The sequence below is a fragment of the Petaurus breviceps genome, unplaced genomic scaffold (genome assembly GCF_028583685.1).
Source record: "Petaurus breviceps papuanus isolate PSGF00001 unplaced genomic scaffold, PetGlider_PUasm1.0 175, whole genome shotgun sequence".
Taxonomy (NCBI): Eukaryota; Metazoa; Chordata; class Mammalia; order Diprotodontia; family Petauridae; genus Petaurus; species Petaurus breviceps.
In genome coordinates, this window is record NW_027185764.1 from 41,126,046 (window position 1) to 41,146,735 (window position 20,690).

Consider the following 20,690-nt stretch of genomic DNA (forward strand, 5'->3'; position numbering starts at 1 on the left):
TAACATCAAGTCTAGCCCACTATCTACCATGTAGCCTAGGTGTCAATTTTATACCACTCTCCAGATACCTAATTTATTATTGCCTTGTGCTATTTTTCATTTAACTGTTCTTATGTTTACGTTCTACTTCCCCAGCTACCCTTCTCAAAGCAAAGACAATGTTAGACTGCTTTATATATACATGCATACATACATACACACACACACACATATATGTATATATATATATACACACAAAGGGATACACACACACACACACACACACACACATATATATCCCTTTGCCCTGCCAGTCTTAACTGGATGAATGACAATGAACTTCTCAAGACCAGGTACAAAAGTACAAAAATAAACACAATACAAAAGTGAGCCATGTGAAATCACAGATATAGAGCTGTATCTGGAGATTATCTAGTCCAAATCCCTCACTTTATAGGCAAGGGGACTGAGGCTTAGAAAATCTAAGTGACTTGCCCAAAGTCATATAGCTAGTAAGTGACAGAATATTCAAATCCTGGGCTTCAAAACTATCACTCAATGCTGCTTCGCTCAATGGCCCTCTGTCAATGGTCTTGGCCATAACTTGCAATGGCAAGTTAATTTTATCTCAATAAAATTCTTCGCTGTGGTTGTCTCTCAATTTAATCCACTAAAATTCAATCTAGATTTTGGAAGATTCTAATTCTACAATTTAATTTCCCCCTCCCCTTAACACTATTTTCTCAAGTGAGTTTAGCAAATTCAGGGCTAAAAATTTACTTTCTAAAGCATAGGCATGAAAAGATTTTTATTTCCAAATTCAAGATATCTAGGGAACTGGTAGAAATATACAAGAACTAGAGTCATTACCCAATAAATGGCCAGAAGACATGAACAGTTTTCAAATGAGGAAATGCAAGCTATCAATAACCAATCAATAAACATTATGTGCCTACTACATTGCAGGCACTGTGTTAAGTGCTGGACAAACCAGATTAAACAACCATACTAAAACTCCTAATCACTATTAATAGGAGAAATGAAATTTTAAACAACTCTGAGGTTCTACTGCATACCCATCAAACTGACAAAGATGAGAAAAAAGGAAAAAAAAAAAGTAAATTGTTGATGAAGCTTTGGGAAGTCAGGCATATTAATAAATTATTGGTGGAACTGTGAATCAGCCCAATCATTCTAGAAGACAATTTGGAACCTACCCCAAGTAGCTAAACTGCACAACCAGTAATACCACTGTTAGGCTTATGTTCCTAGATGTCAGAGACAGAAGGAGCGACACATACAAAAGTATTCACGAAAGCACTTTTTGTTGTGTCAAAGAACTAGAAAAAAAGGGAGTGCCTATCAATTAAAGAATTGCTGAACAGGGGCGGCTAGGTGGTGCAGTGAATAGAGCACCAGACCTGGAGTCAGGAGGACCTGAGTTCAAATCTGGCCTCAGACACAACACAAAAACTATCCGTGCGACCTTGGGCAAGTCACTTAATCCCAATTGCCTTACCTTTTCCTCTCCAAAAAAAAAAAGAAGTGCTGAACAAATTACAGTATATGAATGTAATGAAATATCATTGTACCCTGAGAAATGATGAAACAGGTGAATCAGAGAAACACAGGAAGACACATGAGCTGATGCTAAGTAAAGTAAATAGAACTAGGAGATTAATTATAAATAAATTATAATTTATATTATATATTTATATTATATATTATTAATTATAACTTAACTAATTCTTATAGTTTACATTATATATTTATATTATATTATTGTAAATTAACTAGATTAATTATAAATGACTACAATATAAAGGAAAATCACTTTGAAAGATGTAAGTATTCTGATCAATGTAATAACCAACCATAATACCAGAAGATAAATGAGAAAATATGCTTAATACGTCTTACTACTGAAAAAATACACAGAAGAGAGTAGAAAGAAGTTCATATGATGTCACAGTTGGGACTATCATGCTAAATTTAATTTATTCTGAGAAAAATGTGCATAATGACATTTACTGTGTACAGTTTCACACATAATCCTTTTTGTTCTTTATATAGAAATGTTTGTAGTAATTTTTAAATTCAAATTTTTAAAAATATTTTAAGCTCAAGTATTGTAAACAGTGAAATGACGTATTTCCAAGTAACCTCAACTGCACAGTACTGAAATACTCAAAGTGGCAGTTTAGAACCAGCAGCTGGTTTCACTGGACTAATAAGAGGGGGCACTTCTGGTAACACTGAAGTACCCCAGTGAATCCCAGTGGGAAAACATTAATATTTTAAGCTAGCTTGCCCAAGTGGTTCTACCTTTATTTCTATGGAAAGCCCTGAATTTTCTCCAGTTGCAAATACAGAATTGTGATAAAATAAAAAGTCTATCTTAAGAATTCCCTTGTATAGGAAATAAAGACCTAAAGGAAGAGATTCTCTGTTGTGCACAATATTTTGAAATACTGCAAGTCTAGAAAACATTATCCTGTTATCACATTGGGCTTTTGCAAACTACACTAATTCAAAACAAGATTTATTCCTTAAGATTAGAATTTGGTATACTTCAATATGATGTGGTACTGTATTAGACAAAAATATCACCTTTAAATAAAACAGCCTGCTACTAATATTAGGAATTCCAAAGTACAAACATGGGTCTTGACACTACAGAGAATGTAGCTGCTAGCCTACAAGTTTTAATTTATATCAATGTTAACCTTCACATAATTTCCTGGTGAACTGTTATACTATTAAATAGTGATCATCTTCTGCTATAACAGGAAGTCACTTAATATTTTGAAGATTCACTGTATTTTTCTAAAAGAAGACAAAAAATGACTGCTACGATGACTTCTTAAACATTCTTCCTCTTCTACGAGATACTTATTAATATCAAATTTTTATCATCTAGAATATATAGAAACAGGGGTGGCTAGGTGGTGCAGTAAATACAACACCAGCCCTGGAGTCAGGAGGACCTGAGGTCAAATCTGGCCTCAGACACTTAACATACACACATACAAAACAAACAAACAAACAAAAACAACCTAGCCGTGTGACCTTGGGTAAGTCCCTTAATCCCAATTGTCCTGCCTTCTCCCCTCCCCCCCTCAAAATGTAAAGTGTATTACTGCCTATACTGTATCTAACTCCAAATTATATAAATCTATTTTTTTTCCCTTTTTCTTGTAAGACATTAAAAGAAAAAAGGACTATAGTATTAAAAGAAGCATCTGACAAAAACAACACTACTATGGTCACTAGTGAGAAATTTTTGTAAATCCTTAACTTTGGAAAAATTTAGCTTTTACACAACAAGTCATTTTCCCACTTGTCCAAAAGATTTTCATGTACATCTAAAGTTTCTTAACTTCATACAGCAGAGAAAACATCTCTTTTTAGTGACCACTGGGAGAAACAAATACTTCTGTTTCTTTTCCTCTACAAAATGAGTAAACCTACATCTATTAGTCCAACAGAAAAAGCAAATGAAGCACTTATATTAACTGTTCTGTTCGACAGTTTGCACATGGAATGTTAACAATGAGTAGCACAATAATCCTTAGGACCTGTCAAATAGAATCTTTCAAGAAAAACCATATTAATCTGATCCTAACTTGCAACTTGATAAAAAAAATATTTTGTGAGATTCCTATTGTTAAAATGTATACTTTTACATTATTGATATGAAAGCATATTATTTTATTTTAAACAGAAGAAAAATATTAAAATTCTTCCACAAATAGAGAAAACACAACTATAAATGCTATTTTTTAAAAGAGGAAAGGAATTTTGTAGCTGATTAAAATTCTTATGATACCGTTCATTTTGATGAATGTGGAAGTCAAAGTATTTTGGAGTACAACAGGCAAAGATCTAAGAAAAGATCCCTGAAGCACAAAATATAAAGATTTTATAAACCACTAAGTAACCTAACTAATAAAAATGTTAATGTTCTTAAGTTTTATGTAACTTGTTAAAAAATTAATCTCATCTCAATTTTAAGCTTAAGAAATTATCACCTTAACAAAAAAAAAATTGAATTGTAAAATTAATTAGTTCTCAGAAATAAGGTTGTATGGCCCAAATAAATTCTCAGTCTAATCATAAGTCTCTGACCTGAAAGCTAAGTGATTTGCCACATTAGCACAGACGACCTAGAAAGATTTGAAAAAGAAACAAGCTTTGATGTAATATGCTATATGCAAGTTTTTGAAACAAAACAAATATTCTGGCAGTCTCAACAGCTTTGATTCACTGGAAATATTCAATATCTTATGCTGTCTACGTCAGGGTTTATATGGTAAAACAGAACATTTCTGTGAAGTAGGAAAATGAATTAGAGCCATGCGTGGAATTCAAGAAAGGTGACTTTTCAGTGCTTTACTTTGCCACTGTCATTACACTCTACAGTGAACAAATGTCTTCAGTGACCTTTGATCTAAAAATTTACCCCATGACTGAATGCTTAACACTGACAGAATTAAGAAATTCTAAAAAGTATTTCAATTTAAACTAACAATTTACCTGGTACAAAATTTGCATTTCTAGATATTTCCCTCAAACTAAAAAATTTAAACATGCCATAAAAACACACACAATAGGGTTTTGTACCTTAAAGCATCTACATTGTAAAATACAAGCACTGTGGAAATGTGACTAATGATCCAGCCCTTTAACCAAATATAATAGGACTACTGAGAAGCTTTATCTTTCTTTGTAAAACAGCTTTCTACTCACTTAAATCGAGTAATTGACTCAATATTAGTCCCTGTGCTATAGTTTGCTCAAGTTTTTTTAAATCTATACAATGTTAGAATTTTAAAGTTTCTAAGCATTTCATTCCTCACCAAAAATCTTAAGAATTCAGTACTTAAATTAAATTCTCCTTCTGCTTGCTTCCCTTATTCATAACTGGAAAATTAGTAGGCACAGAGATTGAATGACTGTAAAGGTTTTATGGGACAGCATAGATGGCTAAGGTGGTATTTGGGGCATATTTAGTGTAGACATAAATATATTTAGTATAACAGAGTACACTAAGGTATTTACATATTTTCCATACATCTCCTCCATCCTAAATCTTCTATCATGTATGTTTTACAGTTATACAGAGTAATTTCAGGTACTGCAGGAAAGCAAATTTGGGGAAACAGGTAGTCTATGATTAGAAAGGGGCCAATAGTTTAGAACTAAGAATCAGATTGGGTTGTTTTAAGAGCAAGGCTGAAGTTCTGGATAGTTTTAGGGCTAGGGCTTGACTGAATGCATGGCTCATATAAAGCTGATAACAGATGGAATCTGAGGATCTATAAGGTTTGGGACCTTCTGTGTCATTTTTTTATGTGTTCCATTTATTTGCCTTCTAGAATTTCTTACAAGGCTCTACTGTAAATTCCCTTATAGTCATTAGTTCTATAACTAATTAGTCAAATACAGGTGAAAACTATGACAGCAACAAAATTATGCTTTTTTCACCTTTAAATGTAGAATTAACTATTTAAGCTATATATCATCAATTTCAGGTGTTCTAAAAAGTACAATTCCAGCAGCAATGATTGCAGAGGTATTCTGATTCAGCTGATTTATGTGCTATTCTAGAATTAAGAAGGGCTATTGTCCTATGTAATCAATGGAGACATGTGTTTGACTAATAAGCAAGCACAGACAATAAGAAAATGAACAGAAGCCAGACAGAGGTCATTCCAACTAGAGTCTACACACACAGGGAATGAAAGGCATACCAGATACACTATAGCTAAGATGAAAGATAGGCTGTAAATAGTATCATGGTTGGTGTTAGATCGTCTGGCATTTTAAAGGAATTTTAGATTCCTGCATACCTCATACATCTGAAGGCAGGAAAAGAGTAGATTTTCTCACATTCTACAGGTTCTTTTAAAAACCCCTTCCCTCTTCTTCCCTTCTTCCATTGTGGAGGGTCAGAGTTGGGGGAAAATAGATTGTATTCTAAGCCCTTCAGCACATTCTGTCCCCTCTATGATGGGGAGACAGCAAGCTCCTGGGATCCCGCAGGGTTGGCATTGTTTGGTGACTTTCACAATAGCTCTGTTAAGACTAAGCCAAGTCAATTCAATGCTGGAGAGTGTGTGGGACCTTTACTCTCATATTATTAGCTAGTGCTAGCAGTGAAGCAAAAGGTGAAATGTATTCATTCACATGATCAATAATTTGCCTTGCCATTAACAAATATCCTTTTCTATATTCTCAACAGGTATCCAGGGCAGTATCATGATCTAAAACAAAAATGTACATAAATAATGCTTTTTCCTTCTTAACAAAACTATTATTTTACATGTGTATAAATGTATATATTCACATTATAAACTGATGAAATAAACTGGAGTAAAATGAAAAGCAGAACACGAAGTAACATTGTTTTAGCACCATGATATTTCAAGAGTCATTAGAAATCAGTATCAGATGTATTGAAATGCAACATCTATGACATTGGAGGACAACAGTCGGTCAGGTTAAAATATTTTCATTATGCTTTATATAGCCTGACTGCTGATTATGAGGAGACATTCTGCTTTAATGGAGGTTTAAGAAATTGAATTACATGATGATTTTTAACTACTGAAGTAGTTCTATCAGCTAAAATCCATAGAGATTTAAATGCTTGAACTAAATTTGCTACTACAATTATAGAAATATGGATATCTTATGCATGCTTTTCAGCTAATTTGGATGATTAGTGCTTTTATACAGTACAGCATTTTGCTTTGTAAAGATGCTGGCAGATAAAGCTTTGTACTGAATACGAGGTCTAAAAATTCTACCTTAGTTTCAGGGTATGTTTTCCTAGGTCAACTAATTTTCAAAATATGGTCAGTTCAGAGTATACCCCAGATTGATGTTTGTTCAGTATCTTCAAAATGTCAGAGCCTAACAGAAAAATAAAAGCTTGTGTTTTCAATATTCTTGCTATCTTTCAAATTGTGACATATTCTATAAGCATACACTGGAAAAGGAAAATAAATTCACGAACTATCATTTGAAATGACCATAAATGGTACAGTGAAGGATACATTGCAAAAGTCAAAACAAGCAAGCACCAGACAACACTGATATTCATTTCCTGTGTAGGTTTCATCAAACTGTAGTAGACTTCAGTTACTAGATACACTACTGTAGCTGCCACTGTGAAATCCACCAGCCATTGATATTCAGGAAAATAATGCAATGCTGAAAAACAAAGGTTTTCAAACATAAAAGTTTAATCTAAACTTTCACCAATAGTAGATACATACTTATATACTTAACTTGAAGCATATTAAATTCTATTTGTGGATTTTTATAAAAGATTTGCAAATATCGAGATGCTAAAATCCAGTTAAAAGAATCTTACATTCAAAAACTAAATGTTATAAATTTTAGGATTTCATGCATTAAACAATCAAAATAAACTGATTTTCACCAATATATTTAAATTCATGTTAAAATGACTATAAATACATTGTAGTTTAATAATTGACTACTGATTTTTAAGAAAATTCTGAAGAGTTATGTTTTTTAAGAGAGAATTTCATTTATGACATCTTATCCTGAGGATACTTATAAGGCTGGGTAAAGTATACTGTCTTTTGAGCTTTGTTTCATAAAGACAACATCAATGATAGAGGAAGGGTTATTCCATATGAGTTACTGCAAGCCACAAAAAAAAAGTGTTAAGGTGAGTTTCTCCCCACCCCCCCATTCGGTGGTTCCCTACTTAAAACACTGAGAAATCCTTTGGATTCCACAAAACCAGTCTCTAAGTTCTAAATGTTCCATCTCCAAATGTTTGCATTATAGGCAGAATACTCTGAATATGAACAGGTTTTCTACTTTCTTTTGGTCTCCAAATTACTTAATAGTTTTCCTTAAAGGGATTCTTTAAAACTGACCTAAGGTCTTGTATTCTCCATAATCTTCCTAAATTCTATCACTTGGGAAAGGACAGACCAGAAATCTAAGCAGGGCCAGGGGCCTGAACCTGAATAGGATTTTCTTTTTTAAAGAAGGAACAGGTAAAAGGAAAACATACCAAATAGGTGAAAGGTAATGCTGTTTCTATCCCAAGGTATTTATCTTCGTGTTTCTATTTCTCCCTTTATCCTACTTATACTGTTAAAACTTCAGGGATTAAGCAAACACCATTAATACCTTATAAAGAATTTAGCCCAATGGTACCTACATGGGTGTCTAAACAAATAATTTGACATTACATAAACACCCATTGATACAATCTTGTTTATTACCAAATCCAAATTCTGTGTGTCAAACTTTGTTTCCACTGACTTCTAATATAAAATGAATAGACATTCCTTCGGGGGCAACTGTGGAAATCAGGGATGGAATATTTGGCTCTTACTTATAACACTTTAAAATTTTGTGAATCTTTTTAAAAATCGCCCTTCTAAAGGAAAATTTATGTTAAAATAAAATAATGCTATTGAAAACAAGGCAGGTTAAGAGACTAAAGCCTTAGTGATCTCCATGTGAAGAGGTAATATAACAAGATGTAAAGTAACAAGCCTTAATGCTTTTTCAATTTAGCTAAAATTTTCACTTGCTTTCAAATTGACTTAACACTTCTAATTTCATACCCAAGGTAATTGTTTTAGCTCTCTTTTGTGCACTTATGTTCTCACATATACTTAATGACTTCTGAATGTAAACCTAAAGGTTTCATCCTATCAGATTTCTAGGCATCTCCAAGCTTGGTTGTCTCCCCCACTTAACAAACATTTATTAAAAACTCACAGGGGTGGCCAGGTAGCACAGCAAGTAAGAGCACACACAGGCTCTAGTGTTGGGATGACCTGGAGATCAAATCCTGGGCTCAGACACTTAGCACCCACCCAGAAACACTGGGCCGTGTAACCTTGAGCAAGTTACTTAACCCCAATTGCTTAGGGGCGGCCAGGTGGCTCAGTGATTAAGAGCACCGGCTCCAGTGTAGTGATGACCTGGATCAAATCCAGGCTCAGATACTCAGCACCACACCGAGAAATAACTGGCCGTGTAACCTTGAGCAAGTTACTTAACCCCGATTGCTTTAAAAAAAAAAAAAAAACTCACTATGTGAAAGGCACTCTTTCCCATAGAGTTCTTGATTGTTGTTAATCTCTAAATCCCTGACTCCAAAATGGTGAACCAAATATTTGATCAAATAGGTTTGGATAGTTTTAAAACATCATTAATAATAATTAAATCAAGACTTCAAATAATACTATGTCCTGTCCATTTGTTCTAATGAGGGGGTGGGGGGGAAAGGGAAGGGAATCAAAAGAAAAAATCACTCATAGTATTCTTTTAGTCTTTTAAGTTCTTTACCTTAGATTTATCCCCCTGTGTATGTAAAGTATATTCTGTTCATCCTATCTCCTGCATTTACAACACTAGTATGAAGTCAAATATAAGTCTACTAGGTTATTTTATATCATACTTATACAATGTTAAATTTCAAAAAGGCAGAATTCAGAAATATATATATATAGTCAGACTCAGAACTCATAGCCTCTCAAGTTCCATGTAACAATGGTCACAATATTTTAAAAACTCTAACAACAGATTTATTGTATTTTATTATCATCAGTTCCTCTGAATTTGGCTATTCAAACATAACTGCAATCTTAGATTCTTTTAAATTATTATTCTTTCTAAAATGTTAGGCACTACACATATTCTTACACTTATACTCAAAACAAGCCTGTTAGGCAACGAAAAAGTAATATACCCATTTTAACTTTAGCTAAACTGAATCAAAGAATTTTCTTTTCAGTGACAAAGTAAGGGTCGAACTAGAACCATAAATGAGGTTTTATATAAATGAGGTTTTGCATACTTCCTATCTACACTATTCTCTAACAGATCTAAATGTTATAAACAAAGCAATTTGGCACTAACATACACATCTATCAACTGAATCTAATCATTATGAATATTATAGTAGAATAAGATTTGGAATTAGAGGCATTAAGAAAAGGAAAGCTATGTGGTTTCAACATTTCAAAATTTCAACATTTATGCCTGAGAAATAGTATTTTTTTATAAGCCACTTAAGTTCTTTCTTTTCCCATGGTAAAAATAACATAAAATTCACTATAGTCTAAACAATTCCATGAAGAAAAAGATTATTAAAAGAAGTCTCTACGAACTTCTTAGTTCTAAAAGTTTACACAGTTCCTACATATTAACATTAATAATATAACAGCAGTAATCAACTAAATTTGATTGTTTTAAAGGTAATGTGCAACTGAACTTTAAAGAACTTTTGACCAAAACCCCTTTACTGAATTTTTTCTTACCTAAAGTATCCACTTCTGTAATTGACTTTGTTTCTAGATGAAGATCAATATCCTTTGGAATGGTTAGTGGCTTACTTTCAATATGACCATTATATTTCCTTTAAAAATGAGACAAGAAATACAAAAAGTTATCAAATTGTTGTCTAGGTTGCTATGTCAAAATTTAATTTTTTAAAGTGAGAAGCTCAACCTCTGATATTTTAAATAATGGGAGGGATGAATAGCTGATATTGAATTGATCAGTTATTAGAAAGAAGCAAAAATTTTAGAGGTAAATTATTTTACTGAATGATTATTTGGTAAGCCTTATTAAGTGAATACACTAGACATCCAACTTAAAGGAACAAGTATTTTATTTATAATGCCAATTGGTTTATTAATAACTTAACAAACAACTTCAAACCTTACATCCATCCTCACCGTTTGGAATAAAAGTCATAGACTTGAATCTCCCAAGAGATTGCAAATACAGAAATTTTATTGAGTCAGGAGCAGGACTAAAGAAAGCAGTTTTACAAGTATTGCTGTCATTTTAGAATTTAAAAAATAAAGACAACCGGGCAAACAAAACATATATAAATCATATGTACCCTACAACTGAGATATAAAATTATTTAAAACATGAGATGAGCTTTAATTTAAAAAAATAAAATGTTATAAAAATTTAATTTATGTTAATAAACTAGCAAATACTCACTTAGCACCTACTATCTACAAGGCATGGTCCTGGACACATTTGAACTGGTGAAATAACATGAATATGTTTTAAATAGATCCAAGCATCCTACTAATGAGAAGAAAAGAGCCTATATTTCTGGTGTATACATTTAAGAAATATGTCATGCAAAAGTTTTTGAACACTACAAAACTGAAAAAATTTTAAAAATCCATGTATATAAACAGTCCTGGACTATAAAGGTCTATAACACTTTATAGTCATATAAATATTTCATAAAGCTTTGATAAAATTATTTTTATGTATATATGGATATTTTATAGAGCACTAATGAAATTATTCTAGAAAGGAAATTTTGGGTAAATCATTTTATTGATATAAGGAACTCCCAGAATATACTCTTTCAATCAGCAACTAATCTCTATTCTCTCAGAAAGATGGCTGGTGTATTGAAAACACTATCACAGTTCAAGGTCACAGAAGGATTTGAACCCTGGTCTGCTTTGTGTTCTACCTCTCCACAGATCTATTTACAACACAACCCTGCCTTAAGACTGTTAGTAGTCAGTATCTAATTTATGTTTTCTTTATTTGGATTTTTGCACATCAAATTTTCTTAAAACATTTCAATTATACAGACATTTTATAACCTGTTTGTTTCTATTACAAATTCCTTAGTCTCTTCACCTTGATATTTATCCTAACTCCTAAGTTTCTGTCTGAAAGCAAAAATATTCTCTTAACAAACTGTATCCAATAATATGACACTATAATACAAACACAATAATGACACAATTACCTATCTTTTTTGCTCTTTCCCCTTTGTTGTTTTCCTGCAAGAAGGCGTAACTCTTCTTCTGTAGGATGCTGATACCATCGCAAACTAACAAAACAGAAACAAACAAAATAAGTTGTAAAAATATATTGGGGCATTTAAGCTTTAAAAAGATACTGACATGTTCATTCTAAATATTACATAGTAAGCCATTCTTTCTGTTATTCTCTTTATTGAACTGTGACACCATGGCAATAAATAAATTATGGCTTTATTTATAGATATTACTTATATGCATAAGGTTAAGTCCAAAAACTTATTTTAGATAGCATTTTTAATTTTCCACTTTCTGGAGGAGGTAAGCCCTACCTAAACTTATTTTTTCCCCAGAGATGTTAACAAGTGGTAACAGTGATCAATTTGCATTGCCCATCTCAATCTCTTACTCTATGTATCAAGTAGTGAAACAGGAAAGGAACCATGGAAACTACACGAACTACAAAAGAGATAATAAATTGTTGATAATCAAGTTTTCTGTATTACTTACTTCTTAAAAAAATAAAATTTGTATTTACACTCTCCAAAGAGTTTCTACATGGAGACATAGGGAGAGAACAATTAAAAAAAAAAGACTGTCAGGGAGGGGGTATTTGAAGTAGGAAGGCAACAAAGGGCAGGTAAGGTACTTTCAGAAATGTTAGCGTGGGATCAGAATTTTAACTTGCAACATTTATCAGAATTACTCCTTTATAGCCTTGAAAATTAATAACACTAGAGAGAATTATCTTAATACACTAAAATTTTGCCTGTTTAGTACCCTCTACTCATTTTAGTCAAGTTTTCTGGATAGGTGAGGGTTGATCTCTATAAGCACCAAGCTTTTAAAAAAATAATAATTCAGTATAGAAATATGAAGGGATTTTTTTAAAGAGTAAAATGAATAATGATGACTCAATTCAGCATTGCCATTATGATAAATCATTATGCTATGCCATAATTACAGTAAGATATGAAAGTTCTGAGATGTTGTTTGCCTGTACACTAAATGGCCTCAGACTGCCATGCCCTTTTGTCTTTTACAAAGTTTGTGTTTGTCTTTTGGAGTGCTGTTTTCTTCTGCAGTTACTTTTTACTGCTATCAATATACTTGCCTATAAAAGTGCTGCTTCAATTTTTAAATTTTAATCTGTTGCATGTTTACAAATCAAATAACAAGGATAGCTTTATTAAAGTAAATAGGATTTGAATAAGAACTTGAGAAATCTGTATCAATAAAGTACATGGACTTTGTGACCATTATTTTACTTATTAAGTCCCACCCTCCCCCTCCTTTTTTTTCTTGTTTTTGACTTTTTGCTTTGTCCCAAGTTCTTTAGTCGTATTTCTGAGATGGAGCAAAATGTCACTCTATATCAAATACAAGTACAAACATGCCAAAATGTCTAATAGTATCTGGACTATTCTTGCCTGCTGATTCACTCACACAAGATGATAATCTTAGCTTAAGATGTCATTTTAGTAAATCTGCTCAACAATCTAATGTCATCAAAAAAGTATATAATTCATGTACTTCACAAAACTAAAAAAAATATCACATCACTTCAATTAACCTATTTTAGAATTTAAGAAATTCTAGTATCAATTACATTTTAAAAACTAGTTATAGAAGGAAGTGAGAATAAAGTTGAATCTTGAATCTTTGGGAGAGAAACAGAATGAGAATGAAAATGAGAATATGTGTATGTGGTATGTGCATATGTAAAATATAAAAGACTGATTAAGACTTCACCATTCCCAAAATGCTTCCAACCCTAAATACACAACATAGAAAACTAAAGAAATATCTAATCTCACTTTTCAATTCTTTTTTTTTCCAGTTTCTTTCACTTACAAAAACATGTAATTTACACAATACAACAATTTACAAAAAATATGTAACATTTTCATTTCTAGAAAATCTGCTCAGCCTTATTTCTTCAAATTCAGTTTCTTGTGCACATGCCTAAAAGATCCCTGTTCTTCTCTGCTAACAACTTTAACAGAATACCATGGTCATTTCAGAGAGAAAAGGAAAAAATGGCCAAGGCAAGGAGAGCAAGGGATTCAGGCATTTCACTTAAAGCTGAGGCATTTAAACTTTTTCACCATCCCTTAAGTTACAGGGCCCACCTACTGTGCATTTGAATAGTAGGTTTAAAGGAGGAAGCTGGTGGTGGGCTCTTAGGATCAGGCAACATGCAAAAAAACAGGCACAAGAAGCTCCAGCAATTGAATATGGGGGTGTTTTCATATCTTTCTTTACCCAATAGGTGATGAGTCAAATTCAGTGTGCATCTGAACGAGTAGTAGATTTTTGATTAGGGACATGAGAGAGGTGGCAATTCATCAAACTGAGGAGCCTAAGGAGATGGAGGAGGAGGTGAAGATAATGCATCAGGTTGAAGGGCACAATCAGGAAAAGAGAAAAGCAAGTCTAGCAGGGCACGGACATGGAGAAAAAGCAGTGCCTTCCCCAAATCCCCATGCAAAACCCACTATTCAAATGTACAAAAACTATAGCCTATCACTTACCTCTCCAAGAAGAGAGGGGCCAAGCAAGACACTTCAAAACAAAAAAGGAAGTTCAATTACAACAGAGTATAACACTCTGTAGCTCTAGATTTAAGACTTTTGGGATGGGGTACTGATCAGAGAGGATTGTATATTCTTCTTTTATGTTTAGGAGTAATACTTTTCACTGGACGATATATCATATAAACACCAATTTATCCCATTGCTTGCCAGTTACCCTACAGTATCCATGCCTTTAATAGTCAAGTAAGTGAACAGGGAAAGGTACAAGAAGTGTATCTGTGGGTCAGGGAGAATAGCTTATTTCAAAGGGGAACAATAGCTGAAGAGCCTAAAGACCCAACACTTCCTGGCCAACATTCTGATGCTGCCAAACTCCCCAGTGATTTTTCTTTAGCCAGCTGATAGGAATGGGATATGGTGAAGCTGCTAAAGAGATGGAGACACAGACCCTAAAAAGTTGCCTGGTTTTTCTAATTTGTCAAAAATTCATTCCCAAATATGAAAAGTACTTAGAGAAGAATAGTTACAGAAAACTAGAAGAACATGGGGGAATGAAGTGGGGAGGGGGGGGGGAGTATCATCAGTCATTTCAATAATACAGAATAAGTGTGGTCCCACAGAGGTGAGTTATAAGCATAGATGATATTTCCTAAATCAGGGGTGGGGAACCTTTGGCCTCGAGGGTCACATGTGGCTCTCTAGGTCCTCAAGTGTGGACCTTTGAATCCAAATTTCACAGAACAAATGCCCTTAATAAAAGGATTTGTTCTGTAAAACTTGGACTCAGTCAAAATGCTGCCCCAGAGGACCTGGAAGGTCATAGGTTCAATGACCTAAATTGTACTACATAGTTATTAGCATATACTCAGTAATCCCTATCAATATTTTATAGTAATCTTCTTCATATTTTAGGATAAGATTGGCTAAAGATAGCTTTCTAGGCATAGGCTATATGAAAATATATGGGAGAAGATGGAAAAAGAAGAAAAATCCCATTTTCAATACAATCTTTTGTTATTATTGTCTTATAAACCCACTATCTTTTCCTTCTCTATAGCTGACCAAACCAGGATCAGAAGTCAAAAGGAGGGAGTTGAGCTTTAATGACACTGTCTACAGTAGTGACTGAAGTTGAGAAATCTTAGTGAATTTCTGAGAACAGAAATCCAATTGCCTCATGTTATTAGGATACCTAGACTTAATTGATGACTACCAATTAAACAACCATAATTCCAGAATCATACTGTTTATGTATAAAATTCTGATAGTATTGGTAGTCTAAAAGTTTTCTTTTAAAAATAATTCATCTCTCTCACAACAAGCTGTATGACCCTGGGCAAGTTCCTTAATTGCTCAGTGCTACAGGCAACTTTCTATACTATAAGCTGTAGGAAGCTGTTGATCTGAACTGGTCAAGAACTTTTCTGGCTGGGGGGGGTGTAGGGAAAAACAGAACCAATCAAATAACAGCAAAAATTTTTCATAAACTAGGGGGAGGGGGAAAGGCCATAGAAGTCTAAGTGGTAAATGGGTCAGACTAAAACAAAAATGTACAAAGCAAGTTTTGGTATATATATACATCATTAAGAAAACAACAACCCACAGATGTTCAGAGTTGTAAGGAATATAAGCAATCCTCTGGACCAGAGAGATAGCCAACTCAGTCCACAGGAGGACTCTTGAATTATATTGAAATGCAATTTGGGAAATATATAACAAAATAAATAAAAATGCAATGATACTAATTTGTGGTTCTCTAAGTCAATATACAGCCCACATGTAACCCATTTTTATCTGAGTTTCACACCACTGCTCTAGACCAAAGTTTTCCATGAAAAAGAATGTGTACTGTGTGTACTTACCAAACATATGCAACCTTCCAGGGAACTCATTCGATTTTGAGACAATTTTTCCTAACATCTCAAACCTAAACTGGCCACTGCAACTTCCAACTACTGCTCCCATTTCTGCCTAACATGGTTAAACAAAACATATCTAATGGCTCTTTCACATTCCAGTCTTTCTGAACAAAGCTGTCATGTCAGTCTGTTTTTCTCTAGCTTCTATACACCCAATTCCTTCAACCAATTTTCACGACATAGATTTAAGAAACCTTCACCCTTGTGGTTTTCCTCTTCTAAGGGCAACCAGACTGTGGACTTATCTATGCTCTTCCTAAACTGTTAGCACCTAGACAATGTTTTTACATTATTTATTTTTGATGAGTTGGTTTTTTTTTGTCATTAAAAATAGCTTTCATTTGAGCTCTCAAGCTCCTGAAAGCATTTTCTCAGCACTGAAGAATTTTTAGCAAATTTTTCCTTTTACCCAGCAGAAACACATTCAGAAATATATAATATTCACAATGCTTTTAAAGTATCACTATGATCACAAGATGTGGAGCTGGAAAGCTGGAAATACCACAAAACAAGGGTCCTGGGGTCCATGAACTTAAAACATTTTTACAACTGTATTTAAATTTCAATATAATTGGTTTTCTCTGTAATCACATACATTTTATTTTATTCATTTAAATACACTGTGAAAAGGGGTCTCTAGACTTTTACTAGACTGCCAAGAGTCCACGACACAAACAAAAGTTAAGAACCCCTGTCATGGAGTGAATTCTAATCTAAGATCTTAATCTCAGAGGTTTAAAAAGTAAAAACCAGAAGGATTAAATGACTTGCCCAAAGTCACAAAGGTGGTAAATAACAGTCAGAATTTGAGCCCAGGGCTCTTCATTCTGATTCCAGCCCTCTTCCTATTCCAGTACATGGCTTTCACATGAGTTAACAAATAAAAAGGCATTAGAACTTTTGGACTTCACATTTATGTAAAGAATTTTAATATTAGCTAATAAAAGCAAAATAAATTTCTCCACCAAAAATTTAAGTATTGTTCTGTCTCAGATCTTCTGCATTCACTATGTAAAAACCAGAACACTGGAGATAGTGAAATATTTTTTAAAAAGATAATAAAAATTGGCTTGACTAAAATGAAACAATATTCCTGGAAAGAATTTAAGTGGCACCAATAGATTGTATTCAATATCAATTTTGGCACTGAATGCAATTTTAAATAACGCAACTCATCTACTTTATAACAAGGTCAAACTTTCATAGCCAAAAAAGTTACAAAGTACTTTTTTCATTTCACTGTGAGGTAGGTGGGCAAGTTTTTATTATAATTATTTAGATATAAAACTGAGACTCAGAAAAGTTAAATGATTTACTTATAGTTCAAGATTCAAACCCTTATCACCTAATTCCAATCTACTTTACTGATTCTCTAGTACAAGTTTATGAACTGTGACATTCTCCATAGATCAAAATCAAAGGCTTAAATACCTCAAATTACAAAGGAAATTCAGTAATCTGGATTTTTAGAACTTTTTTTCCCTAGTAAAAATAGCAAACTCAATAGGCAAAAACTCAAGGTAATATACTTTATCACATAAAATACATAACAGATGAAGATAAAGAAAGGTCTCCAAGGACAAAATATCAGTTGAAGGAAAAAAACAGAACCATAGTCTTCATGGACTGTACGTTTATAGTGAGTTAGCAGCCGTGTCTGCTCTTGTTGAAGTATCTTAAAGAGCTATCCAAACACAAACACACACAGAAGTTATCAGCATAAGACAGAGGCAGGACAGTGTGATCTGAAGAATCCAAAACTTCATAAATGCATTAAGTCCAATTTTATCTGTAGAATAAGGATATATAAATTCAAACTCAAATAATTTGTAATCTGTAAATTTGTTTGCCTAAAGTTTCCCTTTACATGATCAATGGGAAAAGGATAAGCTAAGTGAATTAATTACACAAGTAAGATTATAGAACAAATGTTAAGCCCTCTTAAAAAAAAACTACAATTATTACCCAACCACACAATCAATATGCCAATTACAAATGATCCATAGCTATTAAAATAGGTCTCGCAGGTTTAAAAAAAGTCTTTGTCATGATATTACTGATAGTTATAAATCTGAATTTTAAAATTTCTAATTTAAACTACCTTCCCCTTTTTCTACTAAACCGAATAAGTGAGGTTCTACAATATTGCAAATAGATGTGGGGAAAAAACTGGAGAAAATGCTAATTAGTCAAGATGACTAGGATTTAGAAAACAGGCCTGATCTATTGGGAAATATTAAAGGAAATAAAGTCCTACCTATCTTTAAGTATATGAAAATATCATGAGGAAGATGGTGTTCAGTTATTCTCTATCCCCACAAAAGGCCCAAACATAAGAAAATGTATAAAACATACATCAAGAGAATATGGTAATTTCACAAAGATGAAAAACTCGAGGGAATGTTACAGACAAATAAGTAGCAACTTTGATTACTGCAATCATGGTATAATCAATAAATCACAATTTAGTAAATACCTACTGTATTAAAGGAACTGTGTCTAAGTGTTAGGAAAAAAGAAAACAAAAATAAAAGCCTCTGCCCTCAAGGAGCTTACATTCTATATAGAAAAACTACATGTACCCATATAAACTTAAATACCATGAAGTAATACCTATCCTTGCTCCCATCCTTTCAAAGTAAAAACATTTTGGAGCTCTTGAGGATTTCTGCAAATCAAACTACAAACTCTACTTTAAGGAGAAAATAACTGCCATTAATTGGTACAAATGATAACTATTTAAAGAGATGGGTTTGTTTAATTCAAACAACCTCACTTTTTACCATTGTGACCAAAAACATGAATTTTCAAGGAATCTGATGAAAATTAAGGATGATACCTATGTCTATGGAACACAGCAAAATTTTTAACTGGTTCACATGGGAAATGAATCTATTACCTTGACCTTATCAGCTTTTCAACAACCAAATAATTACATGGATAATTAATAAAAATATAATTTATTTTCCTTTCTCGCCTTTTTTTTAAAGTTGTGACTAGTAACTAATACTCATTTTCTGAAGTTATCTCTGCTATTAAACTAAATTTATTTTAAAGTTTTATAAAAATCAGTTTATTCTTTACTTACCTGCCATTACAGAGAAGCCAGCGAGCAAGAGAATAATGAGGTAAGATCTTCTGCATGACACTGGCCATCACCATGGTAACAACCAGTTGTATACCTATCACACCCTGTGGAAAAACAAATTCAATAATACATCAATGCTCAGTTGGAGAAGCAATGTAGAGATCTGTTGGGTTTCCTTGAAAGAATCTCACATATCCCCTAAATAATGTTTTAAAAAAACACTTTACAGTAAAGGTCTGTTTACTATGAAAATCTATCATAATGTTAGATATTCTACATTTCAAAAGTAAATGTTTAAAGATTTAAGGTTCTCCTTATTATCCTCCACAAGAAGTTACCAAAGGACCATATCCAGGTATATAAAAATACTCAAGGTGAACCTAAACTATGTGGAAATTTTTCTGCATAAGTTAAATTTCCTTATTTTTCCACTGAAGGCATAATTTTTTTTTAGTATTTTGTTTTCTCAACTTACTCTTTTTAACCCACTAAGGACAACAAACTTTTCCAAAATGACATGCCAACCTGGTGATCCCTATTCTTCTAGAACATACAATGTATCAATTCTAATAGTTATCACAAAGTAGTAAGAGGTCTGAATGCTTTTGGATAAAAGACACAGTGTCCCCAAATCCTGATGTCACCTTCAATATGCATGAAAGAGATTGCTGATTCCTTTCCCAGATTCTAACTAGAAGCTCAATTATTATACAAAGAAATTCTATGTAATGCTAGTCCTTGGTAAAGGAGGTTAAAGCCAATGAAGTAGTAAAATAACCACATCTTGATATTAAATTTCACCTAAGTAGCATCTCATAGCATAATCAATAATTATAATGATGTGAGGGCAGAATTCAAGCAAAGCTTTTGTATAAATTTCAAAATGAACCTAAAAACCTCTGGTTATAGATCATTTTTAGAAGGTGACTTTTGTAGAAAATTTAAAAAAACCCCTAGTATATCATACTAAAAGAACAAGGTTGTAATGGTGGACAAGCACATATCATAGAGAACTTATTTGATTTTGTTATCTTAGTGACACATAATATGCACAGTCAATTTGGAGAAGAACAAAAATTGACTGACCATGTGACTAAAAAGTTGGCTGATTATTGGTTCAATATTAATTATTTAATATGGCTATTTTATATGCGATCAGTAGATTCTTGGTCTGTTTGCATAGACCAATTTTAAGATAATGTGTATATATATCACTTAGCTCTTAAAAAAAACAAAAACATTTTGTTGTGCATGGGTGAATACCAGCACCCACAAGAAGGCAAACAAAAACATTTGAAAAGTCAATAAAATAAGAGAGTAACAAAGACAAATAATGATACTTTGTTTAAGAATC

At 32.9% G+C, this 20,690-nt stretch overlaps 1 protein-coding gene across 2 annotated transcripts in view; it reads right to left on the reverse strand.

Annotated features, from left to right (window-relative positions):
- TMEM161B (transmembrane protein 161B) overlaps nt 1-20,690 on the reverse strand; it is a 116,781-nt gene that overhangs the window by 47,045 nt on the left and 49,046 nt on the right. For both annotated transcript variants that reach the window (XM_069085071.1, XM_069085072.1), the window contains 4 exons: nt 19,337-19,440; nt 11,780-11,863; nt 10,305-10,402; nt 7,041-7,197 (listed from right to left, as the gene is read on the reverse strand). In XM_069085071.1, coding sequence (XP_068941172.1) covers nt 7,041-7,197; nt 10,305-10,402; nt 11,780-11,863; nt 19,337-19,440 — 443 coding nt within the window. The remainder of the gene's footprint in view (nt 1-7,040; nt 7,198-10,304; nt 10,403-11,779; nt 11,864-19,336; nt 19,441-20,690) is intronic.